Source organism: Thunnus thynnus, chromosome 10, assembly GCF_963924715.1.
Source record: "Thunnus thynnus chromosome 10, fThuThy2.1, whole genome shotgun sequence".
Classification (NCBI taxonomy): Eukaryota; Metazoa; Chordata; class Actinopteri; order Scombriformes; family Scombridae; genus Thunnus; species Thunnus thynnus.
In genome coordinates this window covers 23,132,099-23,153,000 of record NC_089526.1, presented here as the reverse complement: position 1 = coordinate 23,153,000, position 20,902 = coordinate 23,132,099, and the positions used below count along the sequence as shown (strand labels likewise).

At 38.2% G+C, this 20,902-nt stretch overlaps 3 protein-coding genes across 9 annotated transcripts in view; 2 read left to right on the top strand and 1 right to left on the bottom strand.

The window, feature by feature from the left end:
• Positions 1 to 9,010, bottom strand: part of cobl (cordon-bleu WH2 repeat protein) — a 65,706-nt gene extending 56,696 nt beyond the window's left edge. For all 5 annotated transcript variants that reach the window (XM_067602134.1, XM_067602140.1, XM_067602138.1 and 2 more), the window contains exons 1-2: positions 8,914 to 9,010; positions 8,513 to 8,645 (exon numbers count right to left, since the gene is read on the bottom strand). In XM_067602134.1, the coding sequence (XP_067458235.1) occupies positions 8,513 to 8,541 (29 nt within the window). In that variant the 5' untranslated portion in view covers positions 8,542 to 8,645; positions 8,914 to 9,010. The remainder of the gene's footprint in view (positions 1 to 8,512; positions 8,646 to 8,913) is intronic.
• Positions 9,011 to 9,162: 152 nt separating this feature from the next.
• Positions 9,163 to 15,031, top strand: LOC137191763 (C-C chemokine receptor type 2-like). 2 transcript variants are annotated; one of them, XM_067602133.1, is made up of 4 exons: positions 9,163 to 9,265; positions 11,137 to 11,221; positions 12,446 to 12,610; positions 13,030 to 15,031. In XM_067602133.1, exons 2-4 carry the CDS (start codon positions 11,215 to 11,217, stop codon positions 13,920 to 13,922), a joined length of 1,065 nt encoding a protein of 354 aa, XP_067458234.1. In that variant the 5' UTR covers positions 9,163 to 9,265; positions 11,137 to 11,214; the 3' UTR covers positions 13,923 to 15,031. The 2 variants fall into 2 exon arrangements, with proteins under 2 accessions (XP_067458234.1, XP_067458233.1); XM_067602132.1 differs by lacking the exon at positions 9,163 to 9,265 and having other exon boundaries at positions 10,198 to 11,221.
• On the top strand, positions 14,342 to 19,712 carry si:cabz01093077.1 (C-C chemokine receptor type 2). 2 transcript variants are annotated; one of them, XM_067602130.1, is made up of 4 exons: positions 14,342 to 14,481; positions 17,835 to 17,983; positions 18,170 to 18,342; positions 18,692 to 19,712. In XM_067602130.1, exons 1-4 carry the CDS (start codon positions 14,420 to 14,422, stop codon positions 19,406 to 19,408), a joined length of 1,101 nt encoding a protein of 366 aa, XP_067458231.1. In that variant the 5' UTR covers positions 14,342 to 14,419; the 3' UTR covers positions 19,409 to 19,712. The 2 variants fall into 2 exon arrangements, with proteins under 2 accessions (XP_067458231.1, XP_067458232.1); XM_067602131.1 differs by lacking the exon at positions 14,342 to 14,481 and adding an exon at positions 15,164 to 16,005.
• The last annotated feature ends 1,190 nt before the right edge of the window (positions 19,713 to 20,902 follow it).

Genomic DNA, 20,902 nt, shown 5'->3' with positions numbered 1-20,902 from the left:
TTAGCCTATTTCCTCTCAGTCATCTCCATCCATCCCTTAATGACTGAGGTGGATTTAATGAGTGGCATCAATAAATAACCATAGTTTTCAACTGTGTGTTCCAGGACAGTCTATATTATGAAAAAAAACAAAAACTGGTGTTTTTAACATTCATTACCCTGTAAAAATCAGACAGCTCTGCACTCCAGTAATGAGCTTATTCCTTGTGCAGCTTATATCTATCAGCTTAGTCCTCTTGATCCTCTGACATTTCAAATCAAGTCTAAAAACCCAATGTCAAAGCAAGACCCTGGTGTGCCCATTATGGTTTTGTTTACTTTTTCCTAATTCACACATATTCTACCTTCAGAAAGTTATTACTGTTTTCTTCATTTCATATTTTTTTCATTTTCATTCATTAATCTCATGAGAGGAGATTAATAAATCAGTTGTTGGCTCACATATTGTCAGCACTAACTTATTTGTTTTTATGGGTACATCTATGATATAAGCTGTTATTTTCACTGTGCACCAGCTCCAATATACACAAAGCACCTGGGTGGCAAACAGGCCCACAGTGGAGGAAGAATGGAGTGGAAAAGGGAAGGAGGGATAATGAAGGTTGGTAAGAACGAGGGATGAGGGAATCTCATGTGGCACAAAGCCCCATATGGCTGCAGAGCAAGGAAAAAAGGGAATAGAAAAAGGGTACATGGGTGGAGTCCAACACTAGAAAAGAGAGGAGAGATGGAATGTAGAGGCAGAACAGTAGGAAATAATAATTAGTGTGTTCCCTACTCCCTAAACAGCTTGTTCAATTAGAGAGCTCCTGCTGGACAGACCAGAGGAAAAACACTTTGTTGTTACAAATAATGTTGGCTTTTAGCAGATGTGTGCAGCTTATTGGCACCACAGGATCCTTTGTTTTGGAAAGAATACAACACAAATCTATGATAAGCTACAGCAAAATTATTTCTAAAATATTTTCAGTGAGGTCTAATCTTCACCACTGAATCCAGTTTCTGCAGAAAAAAAGACATGAATATGAACAGAGGCTATACTTCTTTGTTTGCATTTTATAAATGTCAAGTTTTCTCTTTTATCAGTTAATAAGAAAATAAATAACTGTCTAGCTTTCATTGATTCCCTTTTAATAGAAAGATGACACTTAAAGGATGCAATGCCACAATAAATGAAAAAAATGTGTATGTGTTCCCTGCTAGCAGCCTCTAAAGGTTTAGTAATCATTTCTTGAAAAGGACGCCTGTTGCTAAAATTACAAACGTGGTGGTTATACTAGTTATGCTTTGTTTTCTCTGTAACCAAGATACAGACAGGTGACAAATTAAAGGAAAAACCAAAATAAAGTGTCTTAGTAAGGTGTTGGGTCACCATGTGCTGCCAGAACAGCTTCAGTGCACCTTGGCATTGATTCTACAAGTCTCTGAACTCTACTGGAGTGATGAACACCATTCTTCAAAAAGATATTCCCTCATTTGGTGTTTTGATGATGGTGGTGGAGAGCACTGTGTAACACGTCAGTCCAGAATCTCCCATAGGAGTTCAACTGGGTTGAGATCTGGTGACTGTGAAGGTCATAGCATATGATTCACATCGTTTTCATATTCATCAAACCATTCAGTGACCCCTCGTGCCCTATGGATGCCCATTGTCAACCTGGGAGAGACCACTCCTATCAGGATAGAAATAGGATAAAGGTGATGACTCAGAAAAACTTTGTATTGATTTTCAATGACCCTTCCCTCTAAGTTGTTAACCACAATATCCTTTTAAACTGCTTGGAAAACTGTGTTGGTATTAAGGATACTGCTCTCGGTGTAAGGACTTGTTCTCTTGGTGTACGCCACACATGCACTCACCCACTTGTCGAGAACATGGTGAAGGATGACTCATCTGACCATATCACTTTTTCCACATCTCAGTAGACCAGTGCCTATGGTTTCTGTGCCACTGAACTCTCAAATGAGCGTTCATCTTTGTAATGAGGAATTTACGTACTGCAACCCTACTATAATATCCCTCTCTATGTAATTGTCGACAGATTGTTCTTGCCAACAGTCTGATCACATCCTGCATTGAAATTCTCAGTCACCTGCTCCTCTGTTTCTCCTAACATATCGCACTAATACATGAGCATCACGGTCATCAAATGTGCGCTGTCGACCACAATTTCTAAACCTATTTACTGATGTCTTTTCCATAGATCTAAAAGCAGATGTCACTTTAGTCACTGTTCCTATTGAAACACCAGCCAGTTGAGCAGTCTTTGTGACTAAAACTCCTGCCATCCATGCCCCAACAATGAACCTTCTTTCAAAGTCACTTAGATCTTATCCTCTTGCAATTCTTGATAGAAAATCAGAATCAACTGGGCCTGCTCAGCGTTTTTATACATGCCACAGAGCATGATTGGATGTTAATTGCTTAATTGTACCATGCAGTGCAACTCCACTCATTTATTCAGGTTTTTCCTTTGTCACCCGTCTGTATTGTAACAGCAATGTCGAAGGTTTAAAACGTGCAAAACCATCCCACCTTCTGCAAGAAAAAGGGCACTCTAACACCTCTGCCTTATCTGGCGATGCCACTGCTATGGCACGTCAGTTGGTGTTAGAGTAGTCTGTCCCATCTGAACAGACACACATGCAGTCCGTCTGTCTTCCTCACTGACAAACCCACATACCACAGTGACTAACATATGACTGCAGGCTTCCAGAAATAAATCTGAGCAGCCCGTGGCAGCTGTGTAATACAGAGAGATACAGTCTAGATGCTTGACACTGGCAAATAAACAGGCATACTTTCTTTCGCCAGGGACAGAGGTTGGCAAACAGCAGAAAATAGGTTGGATAATGTAGTGTATTTTCAATGTATCATGGCATGGCTTTGGAGTAAATATATTCACAGAGCCTGAACTAACCTTAGAACCCATTAATTACATCCTACTGTGCCTGGTCTCATAATAAACTCCTGCTTGGAACACTAGCCACAACAGACGTTGTTGTAATTGTTAATGACATACAGATTAAATAAAAAATTCTAAGTTCTCAAACAATGAAAATAAGGGTGCCCCTTTCAGCACTTCATCAAGAAGTTAACTTTGTGACCTACTTTATTTGATTTCTTCATGTCCATGGGAATAAAAACATACATGAAACAAAGTTAAACCATTGGCTTTATGAGTCTTGTGCTATATTTCTATCATACACTATATACAAAAAAAACAAGTTGAGCAAAAGTTATACTTTCTGCTTTTGATCTAACAAGTTCAGTCAGTGTGTACTTTGGTCAAGTTTCTATCCTTACAGAGCAAGCTCTACACCTTCTCTATTTAAAACAGAATGGCCTGTGAGATGGATGCAGATACTGTATTACCAGATACACACTGTATCGCTGCCAACAACGCACTGCCTCAAATACTCTCTCCTGCCTATCTCAACTTTCATGAGTTAAATTTAACCCACCATAAAAAACATAACCCTAGATATCCAGATGTGACCACATACACTAAAACTTTTTCTTTTTTTGCTAAAAGTACATGCAGTATGGCCTTAAAGTAAAAGAGAGAAAAGGCGGAACTCCCTTATTCAGCAATGCTGAGCTAGTGACTGACCACATGAAATTTAAACCTCTGAATAGAGATGATTTGGTAATGGGTGTGTTGGGTTGTGTCTGCATCTGTCTCAAAATCTCCCCTCGTTTGAAATCCCAGCGGGAAGAGAAACGGCACTAAGGGATAACATTATCTTACAATACCTCGTCTATCTCTGAGGGTATTTTAAGAAACTGTATGGACTGAAAGACACACATGACATTCAAATACTATGCAAAGGATGAGACTGACATTTAAGTTCAGTGGGCACAGCTTCAAATGAATGAGCATTTACACTGCAGCCAGCAACTGGTGTTGATCTCCCTCCATATGCAGTGCCCAGGAGTGCACAAAGGCATGCATGTACACACAAACAGGACATCTGGTAGCCAATAATTATGTTTGGGTGTGTGCTGAGGATAAACGGTGAGTTATTTGTAATCCCATACTGTATTTATCTGTAAAATCTGCCAACCCAGTCTTCCTGTGGGTGTGTTTTAAAGATGAATAGACACAGAAACTAGGCTACCACAGACAACAGATGCATTTAAAATAAAATATGTGACCTACCGACAATGAGGCAGATGGCAGCACAAACCAGGGTGTTAAAGGTCATATTGTTTGTTTATTTGTTATTCTTTGCACTTTTTGGGGCACTTCTAGGCAAAATCTAGAGATAGGAAATGCACCGAGCCCGTGTGGCAATAAATGACAACAAATTTGTTTGTCAAAGCGAGGGTGCATGTGGTTGATCATCACTGGGGACTGAACCATGTGACCAAAGTAAACTCACAAGTTTCTGACGTTGCACATGCTTGTGTCTCCAGAAAAGAGAGGAACAGAAAAGGTCTATTAAACTCCTAACAGCTCTGTAAGAGACTTTGAAGATTAAAAACACAAGTCAAAGCTGTTCCTTAAGGAATGCTGTAATTTAGAATTCATTTGAGCTGTTAGCTCTTAATTCTGCTTCGGTTTATTTAATTAGTCTGCTGCTTCTTAATTGCTTCTGTGGGAGTAAATACTAAAATTAGGTGACAAAACCACATTAATCAGATGTGGACTAAAGCTCACTCGACACACAAGTAAGCACAGAGGCAGATGCTCACAGTCACATATAAACACAACCAGGTCCAGACATGTAGAGGAAAACACCAGTGTGCTAATTAAGACTGTTGTGTATGCAGACTTTAAGAAAGAGGATTGAAACTGCTCCAGTATGAATGCAATAAACATACACAATACTGCAAGTCAACTTTTTCCCCAAGAAAAAACAGATCAGGAGCAGGTTGATGTCTGCCGAATCATGTGCCACAAGTATATTAAAAAATATGCATTTTTGGTTAAAAACCATCAAACAACCATCAACTTTGATAGGGAAGCAAGCAGACAGATTTTGGATAATCTTGATCTCAGTGCACTTTTAGGAACCAGTACTCATTTTGTCTGGGAGGGGAGGAAGTAGCCTTTTGTGTCCATGCTTAATTACAGGCTTATAAAGCTCAGAACTAAGGCTTAATTCAGGCAACCTTTCCAGCACGTTCACACACATACACACACACACACACACTGCTCAGATTTCAATGACCATGTACACTTACCTTAAAAGAGCAGTCTCTTCCTTCAAAAACAGCTGAGTTAGTTGCTGCTAAGCTAACGATTGCATTGGAAAGGATCACACATTGGCTCATGTCTGAGTCTAAATGTAAACAAGACAAAATGTATGTTTTTCTCTAAAAAACTATGGTACAACCTCCTTACTCTGATATTTTCATCAAAGGTGAAAAAAGTTTCTGATTTTAAATATCTTGGTGTGACACTGGATCCAAATTTGAATTTTAAGAAACATGTTTAAAAAAAACGGTTAAAACCATAAAGTACAAATTTTAGACATATTAGAAACCGTCTTTCTTTAGTCGCAGCCAAGACATTTATGCATGCTATGATTCTTTCTTATATGTCTTATTGCATCACATGTTGGGGGCAGGTTGGAGAAACAGCCATAAAACCTCTTGAGTCCTTATACAAACAACAAACAAACTCTAAGAACTCTGGACAAAAAGCCAATGCATTTCCATCACTGTAGGATACTAGAGAAATACAATTTAATGAGCTTTGAGAATTTTAGATTATCCTAAAATTTGTGCCTAGTTTATAAAATTTTAAATGGTTTGGCCCCTCCTCAGTAAGTTCTATTAGATCCTCCAGAATATCCTCTATAAAAGACTGTACCATTTTCGCCGCACTGCATTTGGGCAGTCAGCTTTCTCTGCGAAAGCCACAACTCAGTGGAACGCCTTACCTGATGATATGAGGAACTATAGTTCTATCAATGCATTCAACGCCAAATTAAAAAATCTACTAAAGACCAATCAGCTGTGTGACCACTGAGTCTAAACTCCATCTATGGTCTTCTCATTAGTGCAGGTAGTCTTGCTTTTAATTTGACAAGTTTACATTATTAATTTCTAATTGACATTGTGGGTGTATGTGATGTGCTGTTGTGTGTAGCTTTATATTTCGTATTTTGTACGGTGTGTTCTGTGTGTTTTTTGCTTCGTACTGTTTGTTGTTGTGCTGTTGCATGTTTTGATTGTGGGGGACTGCGGATGCACATTAGCTTTGAGCTAACTCCGGTGCAGTGCATCTTTAATGTTTAAAACTACACACTGTCCCAATCAATAGTTAAATACAATCTCCCTTCCTCATTTGTCTTGTGTGTGTGTATGTGTGTGCGTGTGTGTGTGAATGCAGTTTTATGAGCTGTGTTTCATTAGGACTGGGCTATGTAGTAAAGTAGCTACTCCCTTCGTGATGACAAAAAACAGATCACAACACAAAAGGAGTTGTCATGGTAATTTATACAGATAGAAATGTCACACACTGACTGGATAAAAAGGCATTTTGGTTCCACTGCCAGCTGACACGGTAAACAGTCTACTTTGTTATTTTGCCAAAAAGCAAATTGCCAATTTAAGAGTGTCACGCACACACACACACAAGTAACAAACATCCACTGTCAGTGTTTCTGGACACAGTACACACAACATTTTTTTTTTTGTATTTGTAAATTGGTTTAAATATATGGAGCTTTTAGACCTTTACTTACCTACTAACCTTTACCTGAAAGATCAGAGGAGAAAAAGACCACACCTAAATTCATCTCATCAACACTCTTTCTTACAGTATCACACTCATGTTGCCAATCAAGAACATCCATGTTTTACCACGCATCTGTGTTACACTGCTGCTACCACACACCTACACCATGGATTGAGATTAAGAGCTATTGCATGATAGATAAAAGGTTTGAGCCCTCTAAAATCACAATAGGACACAAAGAAATCCCATCTTTAACCAATAATTACAATGCTGAGTTCAGAACTGATGCAGTCAGCAACCCTGTTTCTCTAGTACACAGCTATTACCATAATTAGCACAGAAGGAGCACATAATCATGCTGATGCAGCATCATATTTGGTCGGTGAACTACTAATAAAGACATCATAAATCCTAATTTAACTTTATTGTTGAAAATGATTTTTAAAAAAAAATTAAAAAAAACTTAAAAAACCATAACCTTCTATCAATGAGAAATTGTGCAAAACTTACAGATTAGTTAACACAAACTTCACTCATCTTTAATGAAACTTGCACACATACTGCATTTAAGATAGAAAACCCTTCTATCTATCTGTGTCACCATGACTTCTGAAAGGCCAACAGCTGTTTACCTCTGACATGAAAAACTTCTATGAATGGACAGCACTGTATAGACACTGTTCACAACAAAAACATAATTTGGCATTCAAATTTACAGTCAGTCCTGATACAATTAGGTGATATTTCCCCAAACACAGCATGAAGTTAAGCAGTAGGATTCACCGAGAAAACATCACTACCATATTGTCCCTCAGTGCAGACAAAAAAACTTTTTCACAGTAGACATTTTGGCTTGTGATAGTAGAAGTACAGGTGTTACTAATAACATCAACGAGGCTCCATTCTATTTAAGCAAATAAAGCCAGCATTCACAATACCAGGACCCCAAAACTGGAGCAGCTAAATGGATTCCACCCATCATCAATTTTATTATTTACCCATTTTGACATGTCAAAATGTCAAAAACGCCCATTAAAAAAAAAAAAAAAAATCAGGTAGCAGTGGCAGCAACACAGGGGTTCAGTTGATGTTGTAATGAAGGGACAGAGACACAAACTCCAGCTACCAGCCACACCCCAAACAACACAATTAACAGCACCCACGGTTGTTGCTGTTGGGGTCCCACTAGCAAAAGGCTGTGTCACTTTCTCTCCTCATAGCAACCAAATACACTGTTAAACTATGTTTGTATGCTTCTGAGCTGCTCATGCTTATTGTGTGTGGCAAAGAGACTGTTGGCAAATGGAGAGCAGGCTGAGCTGGCTGCTGGAACACTCTCTGTTGTCAGTACTTCTGTCTGTATGTGGGCTAAATGGTGCTCAAGTGTTGCTGTGAACACTCATAACCACTTTCAATAGACAGTCATGGGGCTGTCACACAAGTTGCCTTACTGACCAATGAAATTACTGCTATCAAGAAAAAAACACATAGGCTGTTAATGGGAATCTTATCAATAACAAATAGCTTATAAGAGCTGTATGGATATTACAGTCAAACCATATGTGATGGCTCTAGACCAGTGATAAATATTGTCTCAGATGCGATAAACTTCACACTATTTAGTAGACCTATGTCAATTTATATGAGACAAAACTTAAATGCATAGACTAGAAACAAAAATGTAACGTTACATTTGCGCATAGTTTAGTATTACCGGCCTGAAATTAGTCAAATTATCTAGAAAGTTCGTTAGTTTGAACCGTCAGAGAAAGAATACGAGTTGTTTAATTAGCCTATGTTAATTATTTTTGGAGGACTTACCCTAAAGGCGGTTTTGAGGGCTCAGTCATTGCAGTGATTACGATATCCGACTTCAGATGATAGCGGTACTCAAACTGGGCTCCCAAAATCCGCTGTTGCTCTTAAACTCGGTGGATATCCATGACACTATCACCTGCGAGTTAGCACATCAAAATGAAATTAATTTTAACAGGTTCTCTAACCTATTTCTGCCAATTAAAAAGTCTTGTTTTCATCAAGAAAAGTACAACTCTGTATTTTCTATTTAACATTGGTTCAACAAGTGACAGCGCGCAAAGATGTCAGTCCAGTGTGACCCGGAGCACAAAGACCGCTAAGTGTCCCTGGAGACTAACTGCGACACAAGACTCGAGACAGTCAGTATTTTAAAGCCCAACATACTTCAGTGAAAACACACTTACTGAGTAGTACTCGTGAACTGAGTTAGGCGGCTTGTCAATTCCACTTGATATAATCTTCGTGTCCTCCCCCCCTGCTCTCCCTCGACCGTTGTCAAGGTAACTGAACTCATTAAAAGAAACTTCCGTTCATGGTATTTCAAAATAAGACTTCATACGAAATTGCATTAAAGCATAAATGATTTTTTTTTTTAATTTCCTCCTTTGCCTTTTTCCTCCTTTTGCTTTTTTCAGAAGGACCAGTCAGGGAGGGTTTACAGAGAAATACTGGTGTCATATTGGTAGTCAGTTCTTCAATACTGGGCTTATGTCAAACACTCACAAGTTGGAGCTGAAGGTACAACCATCCTCTCAGGTGAGCCAGGAAAACAAGTTATGTAAATGTTTGTATGAGTTCTAAGTTAGCTGAACATGATATGAGCAGAGCGTAATTTATATACAGCTAACGTACTTTGCATTGTATTGTAAATTAGCCAGCTAAACAGCTAGCAATGATGGTTTAGTTCTGCCTCCCTCCTTGTTAGATAGCCAAAAAGATTTATATTTTATCGTTCTGGTTGTCCTTCAAACAGTGACAACACAAAAAGAAAGATTTATGACCAATCCAACTTTTTTTTTTCTGATGACGTGATACTCTGACAGCTAAGTGACCACAACTTCCACAAAACAAAACTTGAGGCTACTAGCTGAGCTGATAACGTCAGTCCATCTAAAAGTCATTTTATTCACTACAAGCTTGTCGTTGAAAAGTCTATAGTATATATAGATAGGTATTAAAACTATTGAAAACACACACACGGATGGGAGAACAAATGCAGACCAGGATTTTATAAAATCTTTACAAAAACTAAATTCTCTGCGTATTATTTCGGAGGGCAGTGCACCAGTATTTCCTGTCTTTTTGCAGTTGCTTCTGTCTAACTTGACGCAGCTCTCTCTGGCCCGCCGTCGTCAGCAGATCCCACGTCAATCATCCTCATTGGGAATTCACTGAGCGCCAGCTGGAGAGCGACAGAACGAATACACAAATAAACCACCAATACAGAGATAAAAACTGACAAAAAGTCAGTAAGATTAAGCTCCAGAGCTGAACTTCTAGGGTTAAATCCAATTTAAGAAACATAATTATGACGAGTAGTAGTATTACTAGCCTATTCTTGTTGTTGTTATTGTTATTATTATGCCTATAATAATTATTATTATCATTGATGTCGTCGTTGCACGTTATGGATAAACATAAGGCAACAAAAGTTCGAGTCTATAATCTGAATGAACCGTCTCTGCATTATGTCTCATTGAAATTCCCTGATGAGAATTCAAATCTTTTCTCCTGGCATGTTTCTCCCGACATGCTTTGTGTCTATCCTGTGCCATACCTCTCTGCACAGCTAAAGTTTGATTTTCCACCACAAGAGGTCACCCATAGACCACTCGTTATAGAGATTGTATATGGGCAACATCATTATTAGAAGAAGAGGAGGAGCAGAGTGAAGTGTGAGGCCTAAAATAGGACAAGAGTCTTAGTCTTAGATCTTAGTGTATGAGTAAATCTAATTTATCAAATACTCTGATGGCGTTTACATTACATTACAAAGGAGTAAAAAAGAGCTATATTTTCAACTAACCAGTTGGGAAACAGACTAAATGCTTATTATTCATCAAATACTCTAAACTAGTTTAGTTGTGCCTCCCTCCTTGTTAGATAGCCAAAAAGACTTGTATTTTATCATTCTGGTAGTCCTACAAACAGTGACAACACCCGAAGAAAGATTTATGACCAATCCAACTTTTTTTTCTGAGGACGTGATACTCACTGACCACAAGTGACCACAACTTCCACAAAACAAATGGGAGGCTACTAGCTGAGCTGACAATTATTCATCAAATACTCTAAACTCCTTTCTTGATATGTGGATCTTTATGGTAGAAAACTATATTAATTGAATATTTAAGCTAAAACCAGCAATCATATTGTATGTCTAACATGTTTTAGATCATGCGATTGCATGATTTCTTTTGATGTGCTGTGTGTGTTGGTACCTAAGTTATTTTAGGTGTCAAGCGCTGCAGCGTGGGAAACTGATAAGGATCTTAGAGTCACATTGTCAAGGGCACGTTACAGGAAATATCTTTTTTTCAGTCTCAGTGCTACATATTATTAGGGGACGGCAGTCTGTAAGACAGTTAGTTCATCATTATACATTTGAGGACATCTCACCTGTTCAGATCCAGCCAGAGAACAAAGGAGCCCTGGAGTGCAGCCGCTGATTACCTGACAGGAAAAGGCATCACTGAAGTCTCATCATGTCAGGTGAAAGCATTTTTAACAACAACATTCATTTTGGAATATTCAATATGTGTACGAATACAGGCACAGTAATTTTATTTAAAACATGTATCATTTACATTTTTAATTTTACATCATTTTATTTAAAATAACTTTTTTTTTTAGTAATATTGAAGAAATTTTTGTGTGTAATATATGATGCTTGAGGGTTGATAAAGCGCTGTTCGTTTTATGTCCAGTTCCCACTAAAATCTAATTTATACCAGTTACTTTCCAAATCTCAAGAAATACAAAATATCGCATTATAATGTCTTTAAAAAATGTCCTTTATCCTTTATACTATTTGTGCGTTCATCAAACTTATAGCCTACAAACATGTATTTGCTAAGGTTAACAAAAAGGAAAGGAATTTAGATCTAAACTAACTTACCAATTCAAACACCTGTCTAAAATATATCTAAAGTGTGGAACACATCTAAAACAAATCTACAAAGTCATGATAGCATAAGCCAAACATATCAAATCAAATAAAAACAACCTCTGAAAGTTAAAATCAACAGGGATGTGATGCACAGTATATAGCAAGTTGACATAAGCCTACTGCTGATGGATAAGCAACCCAATGTGACTCATCTTGAGTGTTTGAGCAGGTGCTTTAGGCTCTGTTTTTCATTAAGTGTTTACATTATTTTGTCAACCCCCCACCTCCAGATAATGTGTGGGTGCTATGTTTTCAACAAGGGAAGCAATTACATGTGAAGACCAGCAGGTGTCACAACAATCCCCATTATAATTTGATTTAAAGGGTAGATTCAACTAAATTAAAAGCGCATGTATCCGTGTGGGAAGTTTTTGATTTTATTTGTCCATGTTTTGATTTATATGTCTTAGAGAGGTCTGCCTTCACACCAGTACAATGGAGTTCAATGAAAGTCTGCTTGTGGTGCTCACATTATTGAAAAAATGCCATTTACAAACAGCAAGGTGTCTTTCCAGATATGGTAGCCCTGTCACTCTGAACAATCACAGACCTGAATGGGAACAGATTTCAATGGAACTCATAAAATATAGCCTATAGCCTAAAAGGTGACATTGCAGCTGTTGCAAATGTGATTTTTCAACACTGTGAGCACAAAAAACATTTTAATGTTGCCTGTAGGCCTATTATAATGTAAAAGAACTGATAGGAGCATGCTGGTTTAACATGTGGATCATCCTAACTAATAAATGAAAAATCTCTTTCTGCAGCTTTTGATGCAAATGCCACCCTCAACCCGACGATGTATGATTACTCATCTTACTACAGTGACAATGACAGTGGTGTCACTCCTTGCAGCAATGTTGAAATGAGAGAGTTTGGCAGGGTGTTTCTGCCTGTTCTGTACAGTTCAGTTTTCATCCTCGGATTCCTAGGTAAGTGTTTGTGTGTGTGTGTGTGTGTGTGTGTGTGTGTGTGTGTGTGTGTGTGTGTGTGTGTGTGTGTGTGTGTGTGTGTGTGTTGGTATGCCTTCAGTCACTTTCAGGGACACAAACCAGAGTTAACACCACTTGATTGGGCACGGCTTGTGGGGCCGTTGGTAAAATGCTGATTTTCAGGTCAGTGGTTAAGATGATTTAGGTTTAGGGTTAGGCAAGTAGTGGTTATATTTAGGGTTAGGGTAAGTCTCCAGGAAATGAATTTAATCTATGTAAATACCCCAAAAGTGACTGAAGGAAGATTGCGTGTGTGTGTGTGTGTGAGTGTGTGTGTGTGTGTGTGTGTGTGTGTGTGTCAGACATACAGAGAGAGAGAGACTGTTAATTTACATTAAAGTTTCTTTTCCTCTCCCAAGGTAATGGCCTAGTGGTGTGTGTCCTGGTGAAACACCGCAACCAGACAAACTTGACAGATATCTGCCTCTTCAACCTGGCTCTCTCTGACCTCCTCTTCGTCATCACGCTGCCTTTCTACACTCACTACGTTGTGGCCGGAGAATGGATCTTCAGTGTCTTTTTGTGCCATTTCATCGGTGGCATACACAACACCGGGTTCTTCAGCGGCATCTTCTTCATGGTTGTCATGACGCTGGACCGCTACGTGGTCATCATGCACACTCACAAGGTTGCACGATACCGCACTGTGAAGATGGGCATCGCTCTGACTGTGTTTGTCTGGATGCTTAGCTTGTTCGTCTCCCTACCGTCTTATATCTTCACAACGGTGAAAAATGGGTCTCAAGGGCAGAGTTGTGATTTCATTCCGGAAAACAAAGCCTGGTGGGTGTTCAACATCTTCGCACCAAATATCTTGGGCCTTGTGATTCCCTTGTTGGTGATGGTAATTTGCTACTCTAGGATCATCCCCATTCTGGTCAAGATGAGGAGTGCAAAGAAACACCGTGTTGTCAAGCTGATCATCTCCATCGTGGTCGTCTTTTTTTTATTCTGGACCCCATATAACATTTCCAATTTCTTGCGGTTTCTGCAGTATGAAGCCAGCCTGTTTGATGATTGCGACTCTGACAAAAATTTAAAGTTGTCAATAACAGTGACTGAGACCATTGCCATGACTCACTGCTGCCTCAACCCCATCATATACGCCTTTGTGGGACAGAAGTTTATGAAGCGTGCCGTACAGCTGCTGAGGAAATGGGTGCCTGGGATTCACTTTCTCTCCACCAGAGATTTGTCAGATAGCTCATTCAGGAAAAGGTCTTCTGATGTCTCCTCCACTTTTGTCATGTAGGTGGTGGAGGGCAGATGTAATATGTTTTGTGGACATTGCCTACAGTGTTTGGACTTGTTTTTTCTTCTTATTACTGCAGATGTTATACGTGTTCATTTTGCATGATTTGTTTTACTCATGACTTTCATTTTCCACCAATGAAATTGTTGTTTATCAGCAGTGTCTCATCTATAAACTCTCCTTGTACATATACGCCTGTTATTGTTAGATTTATTAATTTGCACTTGCAAATGGAATGTCGTGCTTTCTCTATAACATGTCAGATTTATAAGGCCATCAGTTTTTCAAAGAATCATAGTGTTACTTGATCAGCATACCATCTATTTTTGGCCTCCCATGCTGTTGCCTTCAAAATGCTACGCAGAAGGTGTTGCTTCTTTTTTGCTTGGTGTAAAACAGGAGGAAACATGACTGCACCTCAAATTATACCTTTAAACTGAAACCATGAACATTTTCCAACTAACCACAAAGTTTGTCGTGCTAAAGTCGTGCATAATATGGTCCTTCTTTTGCTTTTCTTTTCCTTTTTCCACACATTAGTTGATGAAACTGCAAATTGGTGAGTAAACACTTATGTTATATGGAAAACACAACTTTAAAAAGAAAGCTGAATGGTCTTTTTCAGCATGTAACTTCCCTTGTGGAAAGACTTCTTTCAGATGTTGGATGACGATCACAGCTACAGAGGTAAAAACCAACACAGGGTTATGTTGCACTGTCTGCACCATTAGTCATAGATTTAAATCTGTTAATTTGGAACATTTTTGGCCCATCATATCTGTAATTTCTCACCTATTTTCTCAGTATTGTTTTATGCCTCACATTTGTACATATGTACAGTAAATTGTATCTTTGTATTTTTGTTTTCATACTGAACACAGCATATTCTTTTTGGCTCCATATCAGATGTTATTTGCACAAATGCTACACATTTTCAAGCCTTTGCACAGATGTTTCAATTTTATATCCTCTAGTGCTATGACTGTCAATTGCTGATGTGTTTTTGTATTTCACATTTGCTCTGCTTTTTCTAAATAGTTGTTGTTATGATTCATTGCGTCAGTGACCTGATTTCTCAATAGGGATTATTAAAGTTTTATCTCCTCTCATCACCTCTCTTCTTTAAAATGACCAAAGATTGAAAATATGTTTGTGTGTGTCTTAGGACATCAATTCCATGGCACAATACATGCTGCTCTCATTTAAAAGTCATGCATCATTGTACCTTAGGTTCTTCAGCTTGCGGCCTTGACCCTGATTTGAAAACAAAATAAATGTACCGCAGTTTTACTTCTGTACAAAAACTTTTTGTAATGATTCCACCAAGTAGCTATCATGTGGGAGAGTGCTTCCCCCGTTTCATACTGTACATTGCGTGTTAACAAGAGTAACGCTTTCTTACTGTCACTGTAACAACAATCCCTCATGACAATGACAGGTTGCTTTTTTACATTGAATTAAACAAATGTTAGCGTCTCCTACATTTAGCCATGAAGATGCATGGGAGCTAGAAGAGATACAGCAAAAAGTAAAAGTATATTTGAGATAGTCAATCATATAACTTGGTGGGGAATTAATTTATTAGCACTGTATTAGTGCGATGAATTTGATCCAATTTTATGTGGATTCAAATATACAGTTAAATTGTGATATTACATTTAAAGACTCAGTTATGACCTCCTTTGTATCTAAAACACAAGTACTGAAAAGGGTAAGATCTCAGTTGAAAAAAAACAAACTTCTTGTGTAATTCCTGATGAGTTGATTTTCAATTGTCATAACATCTAAAAAGTGTGAAAAGAACAATGAAAATGAGAAAGCTCCTCATTAGAATACATTTTCCCCCTGACTTCTTTCCACAAGTTCAGGGACATTTCTCAGAAAACCACACTGATACCTCTGTGCAAGTTTAACACCATGCAGAGGAAACAACAAAACCTTACAGTTCATGTTACCAGAAATGAGATGTGCTACAGGATTTGACACAAAAAGCGAGCAATGCAGGTTGACAGGATGACATGTGAGCTTGATACGCAACACAAGAACATTCAAATTCAGGAGCAGTGATTTTGACAGAAATGTGGTAAGCGCCTTAATATTTCACTTTTTAAAATTTCAGCTCTTGTTTACTAGACTTATTGCCACCCTCTCACCTCCTACACTTGTAAACACAGTGTGTAGCTGAGGTCTGTGTATGCACATGTGTGTGTGTGTGAGCACCATCAGCCACAGGAAGTGAGGGTCGGCATGGGTGTCAAAGCAGGTAGTTCTGTGTTTGTGATCGACATCTGTGGTTTAAAAGAGATCACATGAATATGATTATGGTCAGAATACAAAGAAGTTTGTGATATTAATAGACAGACAGGCATGAAATCTAGCTTTTAGAGCTGATGGTTGTTGGAACTTGCTTGTGTCTTTGACATTACAGTGCATTCATCAGCTAAAGCAAATCCAACAAAAATATAATAAGTGATGTGGATTTCTTTGAAATTTAGAAAAGCTTTCAGGTTTTAAACAGCCACAGTTCTACTTTTAACATGTTTGTTATAGCGGCCTTTCATGCATGACTCACAAAATGATGATTTTATCTGAAACGTTCAACTGAAAGGGCAGGAAAGTCCAGTAATGCTCTGAATCCCCTTACTTTCACATGTGTTTTTCAGATGATTCCTTCTTCTTTTTAAGTGTTTATCTCTACAAGACACTCAGTCTCAGTCTAACATACAGAGTTCAGTTATCATGATAGTTGGAATCTTGTGCCAACCTTAATAAAAAAAAGGGGAGACTTGATATCTTCTATTTCTATTAGTTGAAGATTTGTGAGTCATCCTTTTACAAATACATCCAAGAAAGTGAGGGGAAGATTTGTCTCACCATCAAAAGAAAATAAATTCAGAAGTCAAAAGATGTCATTGGTAATGGAGTAAGTAGTAGAGCATTTATTTCTATATATTATTGATTCAGTTTGGCTTCACATTAGAATGAGAACACATTAAAGTCAATTACAAGTGAGAAGTTTAGTTCAAGAATCAAGGATTGGCTCAAAAGCAACAAGTTGGCTCTTCATATGGCAAAAACAGAATGAATTTTATTTAGCTCAAAACTTTGATCTGAATAAATCTTTGATCTTTTGATGAATTTTCCTAGATGTTCATATTTTTCTGCTAAATGCCCTATACGTTATCCGTGACAGTCTGAGTGGAAAGATCGTGGCATTCAAGGCCATGCGGAAAGTGAAAAATACAGCAAGGTTTTTGGTAAGAAACAATAAATTAAGTGCTAAAGAAAGTTAAAGATTCGCTTGTTTTGTGTTGTTTCTAGTATTTAATTTGTTCATGGTCTGAAGGTCTAGGAAGAGAGTTGTGTTGTGTGGTTTGAATTCAAGAGCACATGTTGGCAAACAGCAAGTCCAACAGTTTAGATGGTTACTTTTCGAGTATAGAGCTGTATAACCACAAACTACATCACTTTTGTCACTTTGGGGGAACTTATGCCCACTAGACCACAACACTAGAGCTAGTGTTGTGGACTTGTGCTTTCCTGGGTGTAATACCAACATGCGTGCTGGTTAAATTAGATTGTATGGTGTCAGAAAATGGAATAATGGACACTACAAACAAGGTAGAAATCCACAATTTAAAAAAAAAGTGGTCAAATTGTAGCATATGACAAACATCCTGATTATAACTTGTATGTAATTTATTTAAGTAAATTTTTTGCTGTTTGACTTTATTTTATTGAACATCATTCCGATATTTACTGAATTTTCTTGTTGACTCTTGACTCCTGCATCTTTACTCTCTTTACATCAAGGACCACAAAATAAATACACTTTGGACTTTATTGTGTCATCAATGATGTTTTGTACTATTGTGATTAATCAGAGTTCATGTTCTGTTCCTCTTCACACAGCCCAATGAATACATCAGGGAACGAGTCAGATATTTACTATTACTTGGACTATAATTCCTCCTGTGATCAGGATCCCAGTTCACATATCTCCAATGGATCCATGGTCTTGCTGGTTCTCTACTACATGCTGTTTTGTCTAGGTCTGCTAGGTATGTTGAAAAACTCCTGATTCTTAAAGCGAAAAGGAAATATATATCACTCTCTTGACACATTTGTATGCACATTTTGCATTGTAGGCATTTAACTGAAACTGTTACATGCAACATTTCAGTTTTACAGTTCGTCACTAGAAATAGTAAGAAACCCAAAATAACAACTCAGAATTGATTTCACAGGCAACACCACTGTTATCTGGGTTCTCCTCCGGTACATAAAGATGAAGACAATGACGGACGTATGCCTCCTCAACCTGGCCATGTCTGACCTCATTCTGGCTGCATCTCTCCCTCTCTGGGCCTACAATTCTGAGAACCTTGTATCATGCAAACTGATGACAGGAGTCTATCAGGTGGGGCTTCATTTTTTTAATCATTTTTAATATTTAAACACAAAGCAATGAGAAATCAATCATATTTATGATGATTTGTGGCCCAAGAGTTTGACAGACTTCTGGTATTTATTTAAGAAGCAGAATTTATAGAGAGGTGCAGATTACTACTTAACTATTGTTAGCAGTTAAGCAATGCTTCTACATTGCTGTGGCGTGAAAAGTCATGACAAGGCTAATGCATGTGCTTCCTGACAAAACCATGCTGTGTGTTGTTGTGTAATATAGATTATATGAAGAACCTCATTGTGGCCAGTGGCCAGTAAAACTTCTTGTAACATCCTGTTTTGATCTTTGATCCTCTGAACAGTTGGGTTTCTACAGTGGGACTTTGTTTGTGACTCTAATGAGCGTAGATCGCTACCTGGCCATCGTCCACGCTGTGGCAGCCATGCGAGCCCGAACACTTCGCTATGGAATCATAGCCAGCATCATAACCTGGGTAATATCTGTCGTCATGGCAATCCCTCAGGTGACATTTGCCTCCATTGAGATGGTGGAGGAAGACAATGACTCACTCAAGTGCCAGCCTCGGTATCCATTGGAGGAGCAGCAGTTTTGGAAGAAGCTGCGAAACTTCAGTGAGAACACAGTAAGCCTTTTTGTGTGCCTCCCCATCATGATTTTCTGCTATGTGAAAATCCTTGTTGTGCTGTCAAAGGCCAGGAACTCCAAAAAGAACAGAGCTGTGAGGCTGATATTCACCATAGTGTGTGTGTTTGTGTTGTGCTGGGTGCCCTACAATGTTACAGTTTTCCTTCAGACACTGCAGCTGTTTGAATTCCTGAACACCTGCGAGGATTCAAAAGCCATCACTTCTACAATGTGCTTTGCTGAGATCATTGCACTGTCTCACTGCTGTGTAAATCCAGTCATCTATGCGTTTGTAGGGGAGAAATTTAGAAAGTCACTGCGCAACCTGCTGACTAGATACCTCTGCTGGAGTTACCACAGCAGGGGGGCTTTCAGCTACAGAGATACCACAGAGAAAGAGACCTCCAACACACCTGTAAAATCTGATTATTAAGAATGTTAAACATACTTTGCTTCTGTGTGGTGGTGGTGGTGGGTGCACGTGTGCTTGCAATGATGTTTTTCCTTCCCCCAGAATTCTAAATTCAGAGACTACAAAGACAGCACAGCATGAATGGTGTCATGCATTTGGTTGGTTGGTGCTTCTAAGAGCTCTAAGTTACTCAGACTGCACCCAGTAACAATGATTCATTTTGAAAGTGTACAGATGTTTGTGAACCAATTATTCAAATGGTGTGATTAAATGTGTGTTTGTTACTTTTAAAAACCATGTTGTTCTTGTAAATTAAAATAAAGAGTAAAAGAAAATGACTGTGTTATGTGTGTTAAATGTCACCAGCAGCGCATCATCACACAGCTGCGCATCACCATGAGCTGACCTCATTCCTGGCAGCTTGTAATTATTTGACAAGAAGTGTGCACAGCACACTGTAAAATGTAAATTGTTGTTTCAACTTACAAATATAAGTGAAAGGGCTCCCCTTAAAATTTTAGGTTCAGTCAGCAAATACGAATAGTTCTTCTTACACCACCATAAGTTGACAAAATATTGCATGTTGTATAAGCACCTTGTCTTCATTTGATGGAGTTACATCTGTTAATTAATTGAACTGTTCAGGTAGTTATTTGAAATCGTAAATCTAATACAGATCAAATTTGGTTTGCATTTATATTTTCTTAATTTAAAGGGTCAGTTTTCCATTTAAGGCAAAATGACTTACAGCTTTAGTTGCTGCTGTTGCTCTGTAGAGCCAGGATAGAGGGGATGAGGGACATGAACCTTATTTGGTCATGAGGGGTATGGACTGAATTCAATATTCATCTTCATTATGGTTTGCATTGCTTTTATTGTTATGAAAAGAAACAACCATGACTTATTTTAACATGTATTAAAGACACACAGTAAGTTTCAATCATGTATGTTTTCTTTAAACTAAAAAAAGAAGGGTCTCTGGAGAGTTTTTTTGGAGAGAAACAATGCTTTCTGGGAAATATGACAATACGCTGATCACGTGTCTTTAGAAACTTAATTTAATGAGTTGAGTAAATTCTCAGCAGTACATTCATTCAAATCATCATTTCAAGTAAAAAGACATCAAGTCAGAATAAATTCGAGTTCTGAAATGATATTAAAATAAAAACATGAAATTTTAGGTTGAATCAACTTGAAAGTCAATTAAAAAACATTAGTTGATTCCACTAAATTTCTGCATGATGTTTTACAGTGCAGAATTCCTGTGTCATATAACAACAACTTACTTGACTAACAAGTCAATGTTTGGTTATCTGTCCCTTCCACTCAGCTACTGACAGAATCAAAATGATGCATAAAAGATGTTAAGATCTGTGAAATGCAATAGTTACATCTCAGTTTGAGCTTTGCATATTAGTCAGAACCTTTTCCCCAACACCGAGAGAGCAATTTGGTCCCTGCACATTGTGCTGTTATGAAACAGCAGTCAGTATAGACTCAGCTTGGTGAGCTGCG